The sequence below is a fragment of the Sus scrofa genome, chromosome 1 (assembly GCF_054392235.1).
Source record: "Sus scrofa isolate SSC_HxYL_T2T_F1_AM1 chromosome 1, Sscrofa_HxYL_maternal_Yorkshire_Landrace_v2.0, whole genome shotgun sequence".
NCBI lineage: Eukaryota > Metazoa > Chordata > Mammalia > Artiodactyla > Suidae > Sus > Sus scrofa.
The window spans coordinates 42,900,977-42,916,576 of NC_139383.1; the positions used below are offsets into that span (position 1 = coordinate 42,900,977).

General features: G+C 37.9%; 1 protein-coding gene across 2 annotated transcripts in view; it reads left to right on the forward strand.

Moving 5' to 3' along the window:
* MAN1A1 (mannosidase alpha class 1A member 1) overlaps window positions 1-15,272 on the forward strand; it is a 166,365-nt gene extending 151,093 nt beyond the window's left edge. The window contains exons 10-13 of one of the 2 annotated variants that reach the window (XM_021082358.2): window positions 4,932-5,151; window positions 5,951-6,123; window positions 12,242-12,357; window positions 12,721-15,272. In XM_021082358.2, coding sequence (XP_020938017.2) covers window positions 4,932-5,151; window positions 5,951-6,123; window positions 12,242-12,357; window positions 12,721-12,847 — 636 coding nt within the window. In that variant the 3' untranslated portion in view covers window positions 12,848-15,272. 2 annotated transcript variants of the gene reach the window in all.
* Window positions 15,273-15,600: the final 328 nt, after the last annotated feature.

Genomic DNA, 15,600 nt, shown 5'->3' on the forward strand with positions numbered 1-15,600 from the left:
GTGTTTATTTTCTTTCCCAGGTTAGGAAAATTTTCACCCATTATTTCCTCAAGTAAGTACCTTGCCCCGTCCTCTCCTATCTCCTCCTTGGACCTGGCAATGCAAGTATTGGTGTGCATGATGTCATGCCAGAAATTTCTTAGACCTCATTTTTTAAACTATCTTGTCTCTTTTCTGCTCAACTTTGGGTGATTTCAACTATTCTGTCTTCCACTTCACTAATTCATTCGTCTGTATTATACTGTTTATTCCTTCTAGTATAATTTTCACCTAAGTTATTATATATATTTTTTGTCTTTTGTCTTTTTAGAGCCATGCCCATGGCATATAGAGGTTCCCAGGGTAGGAGTTGAATTGGAGCTGTACCTGCCAGCCTACAGTACTGCCACAGCAACGTGGGATCTAAGCTACATCTGCAACCTACACCACAGCTCACAGCAACACCAGATCCTTAAGCCACTGAGCAAGACCAGGGATCAAACCGTCATCCTCATGGATACTAGTCGGGTTCTTTAGCAACTGAGCCACGACAGGAACTCCCAGTTATTACATTCTTCAGCTCTTTCTTTCTTCTATTTTCTAACTCTTTTTTGATATTCTTAGTGTGTTCATCCATCCTTTTCTTGAGCTCAGTGAGCATCTCTACTATCATTACCTTGAACTCAGATAGATTGCGTATTTCCACTTGTTTTGTCCTTTTCCTGAAGTTCTGTCTTGTTCTTTCATTTGGATTATATTTCTCTATTTCCCTTTTTCCCAGTTCTCTGTATTTAATTCTATGTGTTAGGTAGGTAAGTTACATACCCCAATCCTGAAGAAATGGCTTTAAGTGGGAGGCATCAGGCCCAGCCTCTCACTATAATTTAGATATGATTCACCCAATTTTATAGACAAGGTAACTGAACCTCAGAGAGGTTGAGTACGGCACCAAAATTCAAACTAAAATTTGTGTCAATACCTGTCCCTTTTTACTTCACCACTGTGGGGTTTTGAATAAGAATGTTCATACTACACTTAAATGTGTCTTTAATGGGGCAGTAAGTTCATAAGATAAGTTAGAAACTATTTTGCAAAGTATATAAGAGGTGGCCATTGTAAGAGTAAACTAACTTTCAGTCAGATTTAAGCCTCAATCAACAATGAAAATAAAATTTGAAAATAAATTAAAAAAACACTATATAAAATATTTGAATTCATACCCAACTTTTCAGGAACAAAATTTTTCAGAAGTATTTTATATGGTCACTCATAAAAATATTAATTATTATCATATATTAAACATAACAAGAAAATTGACCTTTTTATTAATGGCTTAGAATTTTTTTTATAATAAATAGCAGTAATTCATAGGGGGAAAATGGAAATTTATAGTCCCAGTGATGTTGCTATTGTTCTAAAAGTGATATCCCTATAAAGAGTTCTGGGTGATTTTGAAATATGTAAACTTATTCATTTAAATATAAATACAACTTGCTTTGCTCTGGTTGACCAATTATAATATTACATTGGTTCCTTCTTAAGTCAATAGTGAGCTTCACTAAGTAGAGCAGATGTACCTCTTTACTGTTTCACATATAGGAACCAGGACACCTTAGTTAGAACATTGACCTTCATTTACACAGCCTTAAGGCACATGATAAACATCAAAAGCAAACTAGGATGTGGTCCATTTGGCCTCTTCTAGGTTTATTTTTCTTCATTCCTATGAGGTTTTAGGTTTAAACCTAGGGAGTTCTCCGTATGGTATAGTTTCCATTATGTCATTTTTAATTACTGTCCTGGCAGACATGTCAATGTTTCCAATCTTCAAGTGGCCCCCTAAGATCTTGATGTTCCAAGAAAAACAACCTTAAAATACTCTCCGAAATATTTTCCCCCCTTTTCTAGAACTATACCCACATAGCTTTTAACATGTTGTATTTAGAAAAACTGTTGACAGGAAAATTCATTAAGAATAAATGAAGTCAAAGTGTTTCCTGTATCTCTTCATGGTAAGAATACTTTCAATCCATTTTGTGTTTTCAACTTTGAAAGTGAAGCTAGAACAATTACACCTCTGATCTCATAGCAATTTGTGCTATGAGAAGTGTAAATAGTCATGTCGGAGTTCCTGTCGTGGCGCAGTGGTTAACGAATCCGACTAGGAACCATGAGGTTGCGGGTTCGGTCCCTGCCCTTGCTCAGTAGGTTAACGATCCGGCGTTGCCGTGAGCTGTGGTGTAGGTTGCAGATGCGGCTTGGATCCCAAGTTTCTGTGTCTCTGACGTAGGCTGGTGGCTACAGCTCCGATTTGACCCTTAGCCTGGGAACCTCCATATGCCGCGGGAGCGGCCCAAGAAATAGCAACAACAAAAGACAAAAAAAAAAAAAAAAAACTAGTCATGCCTTACATAGTAAATTTTCTTTGTCTCGGTTGAACTCTAAATCATTATTGTGAGGGATAGGATCCCTTACAGTATTGCCCCAGACTGGTTAAGCCACTAGGGATGCCGTTCATCAGTTTTAGATCCCACTGCGTTTTGGAAGCCATTTAATATCAGAGTAACATGTTTTCTTTGTTGTTTTAATAACAAAATACTTTTGAGTTTTCAACTGGCTGTTATGGCTTCACCCTAAGAGTCCATAGTGGTGGATGCTCATGCTGCCAGAGGTCCACTGGAGTGAATGGTACCTGGGAAGGTAATGTATTAGGCATTTGGGATTCTGTAGGCACATACAACTAATTTTTTTTTTCAAATACAGAAGGATGAAATCACAAAATATACAATAATATTTTTTCCTAATCAGTTCTCTATAGGCTTGACACAATAATTTTTAGAACCACTAAAGACTATGTTTTCCTCCTTTATGTTTATTTACATTTTCCCATTGCCACACAAACATTGTTTTAAAGGTCTTGGAACTTCATTATAGTGTATTTTGAGAAGTAGCAACTTGGTCAGAATTATGTCAAAAATAATATAATACTTTATTCAGGATCCATAACAGGATAATAATGTTTCTCTAATGCATGCTCAAAAGCTATTACTCTTGCCACGTAGAAAGAATAGTTTCCTGGGTGATGAACAAGTATCTGCTTGAAGGACTTTATTACAATTTGTGCTATGAGAAGTGTAAATAGCTAAGATGTTCAGCTGAATTAAATAAGAATGAAATATTAATGTAATAACTAGACCATCAATAAAATTAACTTAACCATGGTTAATGAGCATAGTTGTATGTTCATTTATTTCTTACCATCTTTGTTTCTTTTTTTATTTCCAATAAAGGTAGGAGAGGTTTTATCTACCTGTGTTTTTATTTTCTTTCATTTTTCCCTATCACAAGTTTTGTCTGTATCTACTACAGGCATGCCTCAAAAATATTGTGGGTTCAATTCCAGACCACTGCAATAAAGCAGATAACACAGTAAGGCAAGCCACATGAAATTTTTGGTTTTCCCATGCATATAAAAGTTATATTTACTCTACACTATAGTTTATTACATGTGTAATAGCAGTATGTCTAAAAAAAACAATGTATATACCTTAATTAAAAATACTTTATTGCTAAAAGATGCTAATCATTATTTGAGTCTTTATTGAGTTATAATAGTTACATTAAAGATGACTTATCACAGATTACCATAACAATATCATAGTAATGAAAAATTTGAAATATTGCAAGAATTATCAAAATGTGACACAGAGACATGAAAAGAGCAAATGCTGTTGAGAAAGCAGCACTGATAGTCTTGCTTGATGCAGAGTCACCACAAAACTTTGATTTGTGAAAAATAGATTATCTACAAAACACAGTAAAGCAAAGCACAGTAAAACGAGGTATGCCTGTATTCCCAAATGTGCTTCCTAAAATCCTTTAAAAAAAAAAAAAGATAGGTGTAATAGGTATAGACAATCATAGCCATTATCCTTCCAAGAAGTAGTGGGGGAAGGGGAGCATTCCTGTTAAAGTAATTAAAAACAGTAATTCCAAGCACTTACACTACATTTTTGTTTTATTTTAAAAAAGGCTTATTTTATCTATTCGAAAGAATATCAATAGTCCTGGGGTAGGAATAAAAGTTGTTTAATAAGTCATTTCTGTAAACATAATTTCTCCCAAATTTACAGACCTTTATTCTTTAAAAAAAATAAAAATAACCTTATTCTTTATATATTGATATCCTTTTTAATAGAATTATTACAGAGGAATTTAACTCCAGTGTTAGCGCAATGGAGCTGTGATGATGACACGTGACTTTATCAAGTGTTAATCACAGTACTGACCACTTTATAAACAAAATGTTGCAGATTTCTCAGTAGATACTACTACTCCCATTTTGTGAATAAGGATACTGAGATTTAAGGATACATTAAGTGAATTACTCACAAAGTTTACAGGTAGTAAATGTCAGAGCTGAAATTTAAAACCACGCAATCTGATTAACTCAAGAACAGCTCCTTTTACCCACTCTGTTTTGCTACCCCTCCAGGCCTAAGAGAGCGAAAGGAAGAGTAATACCACCAGCCTGGATTTTATACACAAATATACTCTGTTCCTCATTCATGGTAGAGCCTGTGCTTTGTCCTTTTTCTCTATTTGTGAAAATAGAAAGGCACTAAAGCAGCTATTACCACTATACCAGTGGCCTATCTGTGAAAAGGAGACATATTTTTGGGTATGAGGGCTATACCTGTTTGTTCATGGAACCAAGCAAAACCAGTAGGGCTGGCCCAACAGTGTTCATCCTAACTACGCAAACCAATAAGGCGTAGAGTAGAAGAAATAAACAGAAAGCAATAACATGAAATGTTAGGTCACGTTGGATTTGTAACACCAAACTCAAATTGGGAATGATGTTTTATACTTTTTTTTTTTAATGTTGGAGATGTTTTCCATATCAATCTGAGAAGACATTACAAAATGTTGAAAGCAAGTATTGTTTTCAGGCAATTGAGACACACTTGATCCGGAAGTCACGTAACGGACTGACTTACATCGCAGAGTGGAAAGGGGGCCTCCTGGAACACAAGATGGGCCACCTGACCTGCTTTGCTGGGGGTATGTTTGCACTTGGAGCAGACGATGCACCTGATGGCCTGACCCAACACTACCTTCAGCTCGGGGCTGAGATTGCCCGTACCTGTCATGAATCATATAGTCGCACATGTGAGTACCTGTTATTCTTTATTTAAGTTGTTTTAATTAAAGTATAGTTGGTTTATAATGTTGTGCCTGTTATTCTTCATTTACAATCTAGTCCCATGTGCTTTTTAGTCCTTCAGTAAGGAACTTCGTCCACTTTTTGTTCATCTGTTGCCATCAAAAGAATATCCACTGTTCCTGATAAAATGTGGTGATCATGATGAATATGTTAAAGGATTTTATATTTTTACTGCCTTTCTATATAAAAATATTTGCCCTTTGTTTACCAAGGAACAAAAAATTGAAACCATAAAGGGTTAAGTCAGTCTAACTTATCAGCCCTGCTTTAGGTAAATACCACTGGATGAGAGTCTCTGTCCCTGTGCAAAACTGAGTATTTGATAAGCCATTATTAGTCTTCTCAGAATCTCCATGAAAGACATGATGGGTCTGGCTCCCTTCTTATGAAATAGCAGTTTGAAGCACAAATACTAAGTAACCTTCCTGACATAATGACTTAGAATTCTCAGCCACTGATTTTCCAGCTCACTAACAAGGTGGTACTTTGCACCTACGCAGTGGGTACTCAGTAAATGGTGGTTAAATGAAAGAAAATCAAGGATGATGATGATTTTCTAAAATGGACTCTTTTAAAGGTATATTGAATATCGCTTATTATACAATATTTGCAACCATTTCTTAAAACGACTGTTTTTGGTACCTTTCTTGAATGTGGTAAAAGTACTTCGTAGTTTCATTTAAGTTGTGGACGCTAAGCATTGTCTAGGACAGTAACCGCTGTCATCCATTCCATGTCCTTTAGTTGTGAAACTGGGACCAGAAGCTTTCAGATTTGATGGTGGTGTGGAAGCCATTGCTACAAGGCAAAATGAAAAATACTACATTCTACGGCCAGAAGTTGTTGAGACTTACCTGTACATGTGGCGACTGACTCATGATCCAAAGTACAGGAAGTGGGCCTGGGAAGCCGTGGAGGTGACATTTTAATTTGTTTGTGTTTTTTATAGAAAAATGTATCTGGAAAAAATGTTCAGTGATACCTATGAATCTAGCATGTTAACGTTTTTATGATTTTAAGGCTTAAAGCTTCAACTAGCCATTTTTCCATTCAAGACTGAGTGTTTTCAGTTAAGTAATCCTGTAGCCCTGGCATCAGCTTTGTTTTATGTAACAGTCATATAAATATACCTACTCTGGTTTTGAAGGAGAAATCTAGAAAGGTAGATTATACAACTCAGTCCTCATGACTATAGAAATGATGATCACTTGATTCCACCAAGGGTTACTAGCAGCTTGGGAATAGTCAGCCCTACCTGTTGTCTCTTTCAAGAACCACTGTGTGGTTGTGTCTTCTAGTCTTTGGGTCTTAAAGTGATAATATGTGTTTTTACTTAGAGTAAATAAGCTACTTGGATCTAATTTCCAGAAAGAACCTACAGAACTGCTTTGTACAAAAGATGCTGACACTAGTCTCAGGATTCTCTGAATATCTGCAAGCTTCCTCTCTGTCTAGTGTGTTGCTTGAATTGTCTTTGTCACTTCTTGTGTCTCTTCCTGCTGAAGATGGTGTATCATCTTCCTAAACTAATCTGTCGAACACTTTGTGTGGTGAATGCCAGCGGAGGCGTTCTACAGGATATGCATCAAACAATGTCTAATTTTAAGAGCTATTATTCCAAAAGGAGTGGGAGGGAATTCAGGGGCTAAGAACAAGCAAACGCTTTAATTACACTCTCTTATTGTCTAGAACTCTTTGTTAGAAAGTTAGTTGTCTTTAAAAACCATCTTTTAAGACTGTTAGGAATAACGTCTCTCAGGAAATCTAAAATGAGTATTGCCTTTGCATAAAATTTAACTAATATCTTAGGAAGCTGTTGATGAATCTTGCTTATTACCCTCTTCCTTTAGTGTGTGTCTTATCAGCAGTTGTCAATCATTTTAAATAATTGCCATTTTTTAGGCTTTTTTTTTTTTGCAAATTTTTCTAATTATGTTTAGGCAGTGGTAATTCCAATGTCTTTAATTTTTTTTTCCTTTTGAAAAAGGTATATTAAAATTGAGGTTCCTCTAAGCCTTGATGACAGAGAATTATTTTGGTCTTCAATAGGCCAGCAAAGGAATTAAGGTTAATCCTCACTTTGCAAATGTAAGTTTAAATTGAAAATATTAGTAATAACGTATTTCGGCAAATATAAAACATCGTAATTGATAAGAAACGCCATTAATTTATATACCACTAAGAAAGCACAACACTACCAATTAATTATGACACGCCAAGTTGGGAGATGTTAAAAATGTATGACAGAACTGATCACAAGTGGAAAATAAGTAAATACTGCAAGGTGGGCAGGCAGCTTTGGTTTGCCTGGTTCTTCGGGATGCGTTGTTTGTTTGTGGGGCAGTAAGTTTGGTTTGATATGTTAGGATTCTTACCTGTTGTCAACTTCCAGTGGAGCATATGACGTCACATTGTCTCCCTGTGTCACAACACAGGCATTCCCCGTTTTTGCCAGCAGTCCCTCCTGTTAGAACTGGAGATGCAGTGAAGAGGAAGAAGTGCTGGGGGCTCTTGCCTGATGTAAAGCACAGAGGCCACAGACTTAGGAGGGGTGGCAGCACTTTTTCCCCTTTGTCCCCAGGTCCCATCCCTCAGCCCCACCCTGCATCTCAGCTCCGGGCTGCCATGGGCAGCACCCTGACTGCTGGCAGCCTCACTTCCAGTGTCCTGTGTTTCTCAGCTGTGCTGGCTCAGAGCCCCTTTCCAGACAGCGGGCTGGAAAGTGGCCCAGGCACAGCCTTCAGCCAGTGAGGTTTTGGAGTTGATGGATAACTCTCCCCGTCTTCCTCCTCTGAAAATTATTCTGAGATGTGTTCTACATGATTCCTTAGAGGATTCCGGTGAGAGCCAGCCCCCCGTGCACACAGCTATGACCTGCTCATCGTATTTCATGGCCCTTCTCCCTTCCTTGTGTCAATGAAAAAAACATTGCCTGCCATGTCAGGAGACAAAAACAAAGAAACAAAGGATGTTGCAGCCATCCCCTTACAGCCACCACCCTGGCATAGAAACAGCCATCAGCCACTGCAACCACCACCAAGGTGCACCCTGAGGAAACTCAAGATGAGGAAGCCCCAGAGCACTGGCCCAGAGACCTGAGGTGCATTTGAGGAATGATTTCAGTGAGCCCAGACTCTTGCATTTTCCCATACATAGAAAAGCACTAACTAAATTCCTTAACTCGAGATACCTGGTTTTCTTTAATTAAGTTCCGACTTAACTTTTGAAGTTCCAGCTGCCTGGTCTTTATTGCAAAACCTCCTATATATCCTGGCTCCTCCCTGCATCTTGAGAGCTGTCTTTCAGAGCAATCTAAGATGCTGTGTCCTGGCTTAAGTCCTCAGTTTTGTCTGCCGAAAAAAAAAAAAAAAAAAGCATAACTCTCAACTTTTAGGTTGTGAGTTTTTTTCAGTCAACACCTGTTTCACTCTCCCCACTCACTCACTTCCTGATGTCACCTACCCCCACCCCAAATCTCCCTGCTTCCAACCCTGGGCTCTGTTTTTAGAGGAACCCTATGCCCAGAGGCTGAAAGTCTCAGGAATAGATTGTGGTGAAATGATGTTCTGATCAGACTAAGCCTCGTGCACACAGGACCACTTCCGCTATAGAGAAACTCTAAGACCAGGGCCTGTGACAGGGGCCCAGGATAGTTGTGTGTCCCCAGCTCCACATCCCTAAAGTCTTAAAATGTACACTTGACAGGAGAGGTTTTCATTTTTTGAAAGTTAAAAATACCTCTTTGACATCTCCCCCCTCCCCTTTTTTTTTCCTTTTTAATTTACCAAAAGCCTCAAAAAAATGAAAGTCATTAGGCCGCTCTAAGCCTCTGAAAGGCCTGTGTCACTGGGCTAAGCATGTCTTCATCTTGCTTTATTTTCAGGACAACCTCATGTTGAGACAAGGGGTGCTGCCTGGGGCCAGGAAACTCTGAGGCTACGGTTAGGGAGTCTGACACTGGGACTCAGCTCCCTCCTCTCAAACATTAGATGGAGTTCTTGCCTTCACTGGCTTAATGCATTAGGACTGGGGGAGAAAAAGAATGACTAGAGGGGAACTGGAAAGATGACCAATGTTTGCCCAGTGCCTATCCCCCCCCCCAAAAAAAAATCTATCTTTCTGTAACAAAAGAAGGTGCTTATAGAAATTTTTATGATGCAGAGAGGTGGCTGCTTCTCACGCCTGGCCCCCTCATTAGCTTTTCTCTTTATTACCAAAAAACTTCAGGGACAAATCAAGAAAAACTTTTCTGGATGAAATATCTGTTCATTTGGGGGGGTTTTGGAGGGTTTTTTGTTTTTTTTTTTTTTTTTTTTTTTTGGTTTTTTGTTTGTTTAGGAAATGTCCAGAGATAGGATTTCATTTATGTTCAGTAACGACAAATTTACCCACTTCTTCTAAGTGCCAATATTTCCCCCCCTGCTTTTGTAAATAATCTTTGGCCTCCTCCATGTATCTGGTATTTGACTTTTTCTCAAAAAGAACTGTTATCAACCAAGGAAGGAAAGAAAAATATAATAGGACCTGAAAGTTCCTTTCTTCAGGCTTTTCCCCACTTAGTTCCTGGCCTGTAACAGAGAATATAATCGAAGCCTTTCTTTAAAGTTGATTGTTCTTATTTTCCTCTGGGCTTTTATAAAGTACCAAATCATGAGATGTGTTCTTTATTCACATAGCCTGCCAGTTAGATTTTCTTTAACTTGGTAATTAAATGCTTCTCCTCACAGCCCCATGCTCTCTCCCTTCTGCCCTCCAGCCCTAGGGTGCAAAATCAATATCCTCATTATCAGTGTCTGCGGATGGAAGCCCGAGTGCTCTGCGCAGCGCTCCTGCTTCCTGCCTTCACCTTCCATCTCCCCTTTGCCAGGCTCCACATTCTTAGAGCCATGTTTTCCTCCAAAACCGTTTTCTGGACTATGAAGATTTTTTTCCCAACTAATACACCAAGATCTATGCCATATCTTCTTGGTAGTTGAGCTGAATGGGAAGGAAAGGGAATATAATTATATATATAAAAAAATACAGTTATGATTTGGAAAAGAAAACTGAAAAACAAATGAAAAATGACATGAGACGCTCAGAGTCACTTTTTCTTATTCATGTTTCCTGTCTTTATCTCATTGCAAATTTTAAGGGGTTCATACTTACACTTTGTTATTTCTGTCCACAGTCTCTGAATTAAGACCAGATTTCCAATGACAACATTTATACAATGGAAATCTTTATTTGACCATATAGTTAGTAGAAGTGATAGGATGTGGTGAGTAGAAAATAACTTTGCTAGAGATGGACATGCTTGGTAACTAGCAAAGCAAACCAACACCATTTCCAAAAACAAACAGCAGTCAAGTTAGCGGCAGCTGACAAAGTGGAAGACACTTTGTTTTAGGTTGTTGGGAAATTTTCATTCCTACGCTGTCCAACCCGTGTCTTTCCCCATTTCTGACGGTAATACTCATTAATACTAGACTATTGCCTGTTCCATCAGTAAACAAGGCTGGTACAGCCATCAAGCCATCATGTTACAACCACCCTAACTATAAGGCCTGAGGGAACTCATGTCATAGGCAGGATGCCCCCCATCTAGTAGTCAGCCACTGTGGCTGCCCACCGCACCCCACCCCCAATGGGACACCCTGAGGAAACTCAGGATGAGGCAACACAGGACACCGGCCCCAGATAGCTGAGGCGTGAATGAGAGGAATGCTTTCAGTGAGCCCAGACTTTTGCATCTTCACATACATAGAATAGAAGAGTGCTAAATTCCTTAACTTGAGATATCTGGTTTTCTTTTATTAGCAGTTATCCTTTGATGTTCTGACTACCTGGTCTTTTGTTGGAAAAACTCCTATATATCCTAACTCCTCCTTGCTTCTTTTTTTTTTTGCTTTTTTTTTAGGGCTGCTCCCATGGCGTATGGAGGTTCCCAGTCTAGGGGTCTAATTGGAGCTACAACTGCCAGCCTCCTCCACAGCCACAGCAACGCAGGATCTGAGGCACATCTGCGACCTACACCACACCTCATGGCAATGCCAGATCCTTAACCCACTGAGCGAGGCCAGGGATTGAATCCACAACCACTAGTTGGATTCGTTTCCTCTGAGCCACAACAGGAACTCCCCCCTGGCTTCTTTAGAACAGTTTACTCAGCGTTACCTGAGAGTCTGTGTCCCAAGCTTGAAGTCCTCAGAAAGTCAATCAAATAAAACATAACTCTCAACTTGTAGCTTTTGTGTGTGTGTGTGTGTGTGTGTGTGTGTTTCACTTGACAGTGGTTACTAGTGTATTCATCCCATATTCTCCATCCCAAAAAAAAGAAAAATGTATTTCAGAAATAGATACAAGCCATGTTTTTCACTGCTTTCCATTTTCTCCCTTTATCGTCTCTCAGTCACCAATATTACTATTTAGTACTCCAGAATCAGTTTTTAAGGAATAAGATGTTCTGATGGTCCTAGCAGCTGTTTTGGATCCAGCACGCCTTCTCAACCAGTGGTTTAGAATCCCAGTTGACAGTAACAAATCTCTCTCTGGACCAGCCTCAGCAAACTTTTCCTGTAAGGGCCAGAGAGAATTAGGCTTGGGGGTCATGTGCATCTTCTCAGCTCTGCCATTATAGTGAAAAAAACAGCCCCACACCGTATGTAAACAAGTGAGTGGGCTGTGGTTCAATAATACTTTATTTACAAAAACAACAAACAGGCTGGATTTAGCCTAGGGTCTATAGTTTGATGGCCCCGGCTTGAGACCATAGGAGGAAATGATAAACATCACTGAAAAATCATTCCAAAACTAACTGTAGAAGGGTTTCCAGTTAGATGAGCTATATTGTCCTTATGTCCTTTAACTTTTCATATGTTATTTGCATTTACATGCTATGCGTTGTTTTTTTTTTTTTAATTTTCACCTGAAATTGATGCAGTCTATCATTGTTCAATTTAAATCCTTATTGACATGTGACACTCTAATAGAAAAAATTGGGGATAATCCGTTTCCTGACATGCCATCATCTTTTCCCTCCTCTTTGTGATGTAGGCCCTGGAAAAACACTGCAGGGTGAATGGAGGCTATTCTGGCCTCAGGGACGTTTATGTGAGTGCACAGACCTACGACGACGTGCAGCAGAGCTTCTTCCTGGCAGAGACACTTAAGTAAGTAAAAATTTATTCGGAACGTATATGGTGGGCAGGTGTTCTTTTTCTTTCCGGTTGTCTTTATCATGAACACATTCAAGTAACATCCAGCATGACAGCTTCTGAGCACTGTTCTCCACGCGGCAGTAACTGCAGGTGCGCTTCCACATCTCGCAGTTCGGCCACGAGAACCAAGCACAGAGCAGCTTCATTCCTCAGCGTGAATGACTAGACTCCTCAGGGTCTTGGTCTTCTTGACCGTTGTCCCCGGGTCACCCCAAGATGAATGGAGACATGGAGGTGGTTTTTATTCTGTATCTTTGTGATTGCACTGACTGACAGAGTCTCTCGGGCCTCACCTACTCATGTTTCTCTCTCCAGATATTTGTACTTAATATTTTCTGATGATGATCTGCTTCCACTGGAACATTGGATCTTCAATACCGAGGCACATCCTCTCCCCGTGCTCTCTAGGAATATAAAGAAAGTTGAAGACAATGAGAAATAAAAAGATATTTTATATGTTTTCTTTCTTCCATTCCCTTCACTGCATACCTTAATGATTCTTTTTCCAACGTTCAGGCACATGATCAATTTTTATTAATAGGTCTCTGATGATTCTAAGTTCTAAAATTGTTTTGCAGTCTTTTATGTTTATTATCATAGGCATAGATGGACCTAAATTCCTTATTGTATACTTTATTGTTCAGTCAGTGAGTCACAGGTTGGTTGGTTGGTTTTTTAAAAGAAATCTGTTACCTCTGGCATTCATGAAGGTGGAGTATCATTTTTATTAAACTGAATAGAATGGTATACCGGTGACCTCTTAATTATAGTTTTGATTTGACTGCAAAACTTTTTCCTCCTCTATGAGGAGATGATGTCTGCTTTAAGCTGTAATGTTTTGCCATGTTGCAAAAAGCCATAATAATAAATAATTAAAAAAAGCTTTTTTCCTTTTCGATTTCATGTAATCTGGTTCGTCTATCCACCAGAGACAGATCTTATAACTGTGACAGCCTCCTTATGCAGGTCTATCATTATTTGATAGAATGTCTTCTAAAATACTTTACTCACATTGTAATTCAAATTAGAAAATCATCCCAAAAGGAACATCTCCTATTGACTTCATGTCATTGGATCCATGATATATTTCTGTTGCTTAATTATATTAGTGTTTCTTAATTTGGGCATTTGTTCTCAAGTTTTACTTTAAATATCCTGTGTCATCTCTGGATCATATACTGGTTAATTTTCATTTTAGTTTATGGAAGCAGGATTTAACTCTGAAATAAGCTTTACCAATGTATCTATTCATGGTCAGTTGAAGAAAATCTAATAAACTTTTAAGCCAAATTAGTATATACTATATTTTGTTGTAGGAGGAGTTCCCTGGTGGGCTAGTGGTTAGGAATTTGGCATTGTCACTGATGTGGCTTGGATTCAATCCCTGGCCTGGGAACTTCCTCATGTCATGGGCACAGCCATAAAAATTTTTTTACAAAAAAAGGAAATAATACATAGGAATGGACACTCCTGATCCCCTATAATCTTATAGCAGATCAAAATAATTATATATTCAAAGCTTTTTTTTTGAAATATGAATGGTTTTCCCAAGAATCAATTTGGTGACACCTTGCATTTTCTTATCATATGGTTTGTATTATATAAACCATATGATAAAAGGCTAATATGATGCATATACTGAGGTACAAAGATTTTGACCATCTGCATTTCAACTACAGTGGTCAAATAGATCAGTGCAACCCCATGTATTAGGATGAAGTGTATAAAAATGAAACATCTGTAGTTTAAAAACTATTCAATATCATGTGGTTCAACCTAATATTTTTCAAGATATTTATTTTTTATCAGCAGATTTAATTGTTTTAGCTATTTTAGCTTTTGAATGTGTTTCAAAAGATTTCCTTTGTCTGAAAGGACCACTTTGTGTGACCTGCCCTTTTTTTAATATTATACATTGGTACATGTCAAAGAATAAGTCAATAAAATTAGTAAGTGAAACAGATCCTTTACACATCAAGATTGCTGTTACTCTGTTTCTGTAGCCCAGAATAATTTCTCCCACTCTGATTTTCAGCTCACCTTATGAAATTAATGGATAGTAAGAGTCCTGTTTTCCCAGGATTCAAAGGAAAAATATAGAAGATTCTTGTCAACATTGGGCCAAAAAATTGAATGACCTTGGACTAACAATTTAAGTTAATATATTGTCTTTGGTGTTCAATCTGATTTGAAAGAGCACAAGCTGATAGGTCTTTCTGAAGCAGATAGGATGTTAAAATCAGGCTTTATGTACACACTGCACTGTGATGTACCTTTGGAATTCTGGTATAAATAGGCAAGATTGTACTATCTGTGTTGCTCAGCTAATGGCAAGAGCAAAGTTATTTCAGTTCTAGAACTCAGATTTTTTTTAAGCCTAAGTCCAAAATACCAAAAATGTGGAAGAAATAAGAGATTAGTATTATGGTGATATTATTTAATTAAAGTTATATTTTATGTTAATTATTTTAAACAACTTAAGTCCTTAGGTAGATACTGATGTTCATTCATTTTCCGCAAAACCTGTACAATTAAGTTTACATCGGTATTCACATCCCAAAAGGTAAATAATTATAGTAGCACTTAATTTTGTGTTTCCACATATGTTATGGTATACTTTTACAACTAATATTACACCTATAAGTGGTATGACAGTTTACAGAACTCAGTCATGTTTGTAATGACGCCTTCATATGTATTACCCATTCTTTCCATTGATTGTTTTTGATTTGTACATAAATCCATTGTCATTTCTAACTTTATATAAATCTCTAATATTATGGGAAACAGAATAGATTGACACATAATTTTTAAAAACTATATTTGTAAAATTTCTCTATTGTAAATAAAGCCTTTTACTATATCTCCTCAGTTGTTACGTTTTTCTCCTTTTAAGTAAGCTTTTGTTTATGTTGGGGTGAGCACATACAATTGCAAATGGAATTATTAGATCCTCACATTGATTCCATACCACACCCAGAGAATTGTGACAAGGAAATGTTTCCTGTTAAAAACTTTAAATTGCAGGGAGTTCCTGTTGTGGCTCAGCGGATTTAGAACCAGACCAGTATCCATGAGGATACCGATTCAATCTCTGGCCTCACTCATTGGATTAGGATCTGGTATTGCCTTAAGCTATAGTGTAGATCTCAGATGCCACTTGGATCTGGTGTTGCTGTGGCTGTGGCGTAAGCT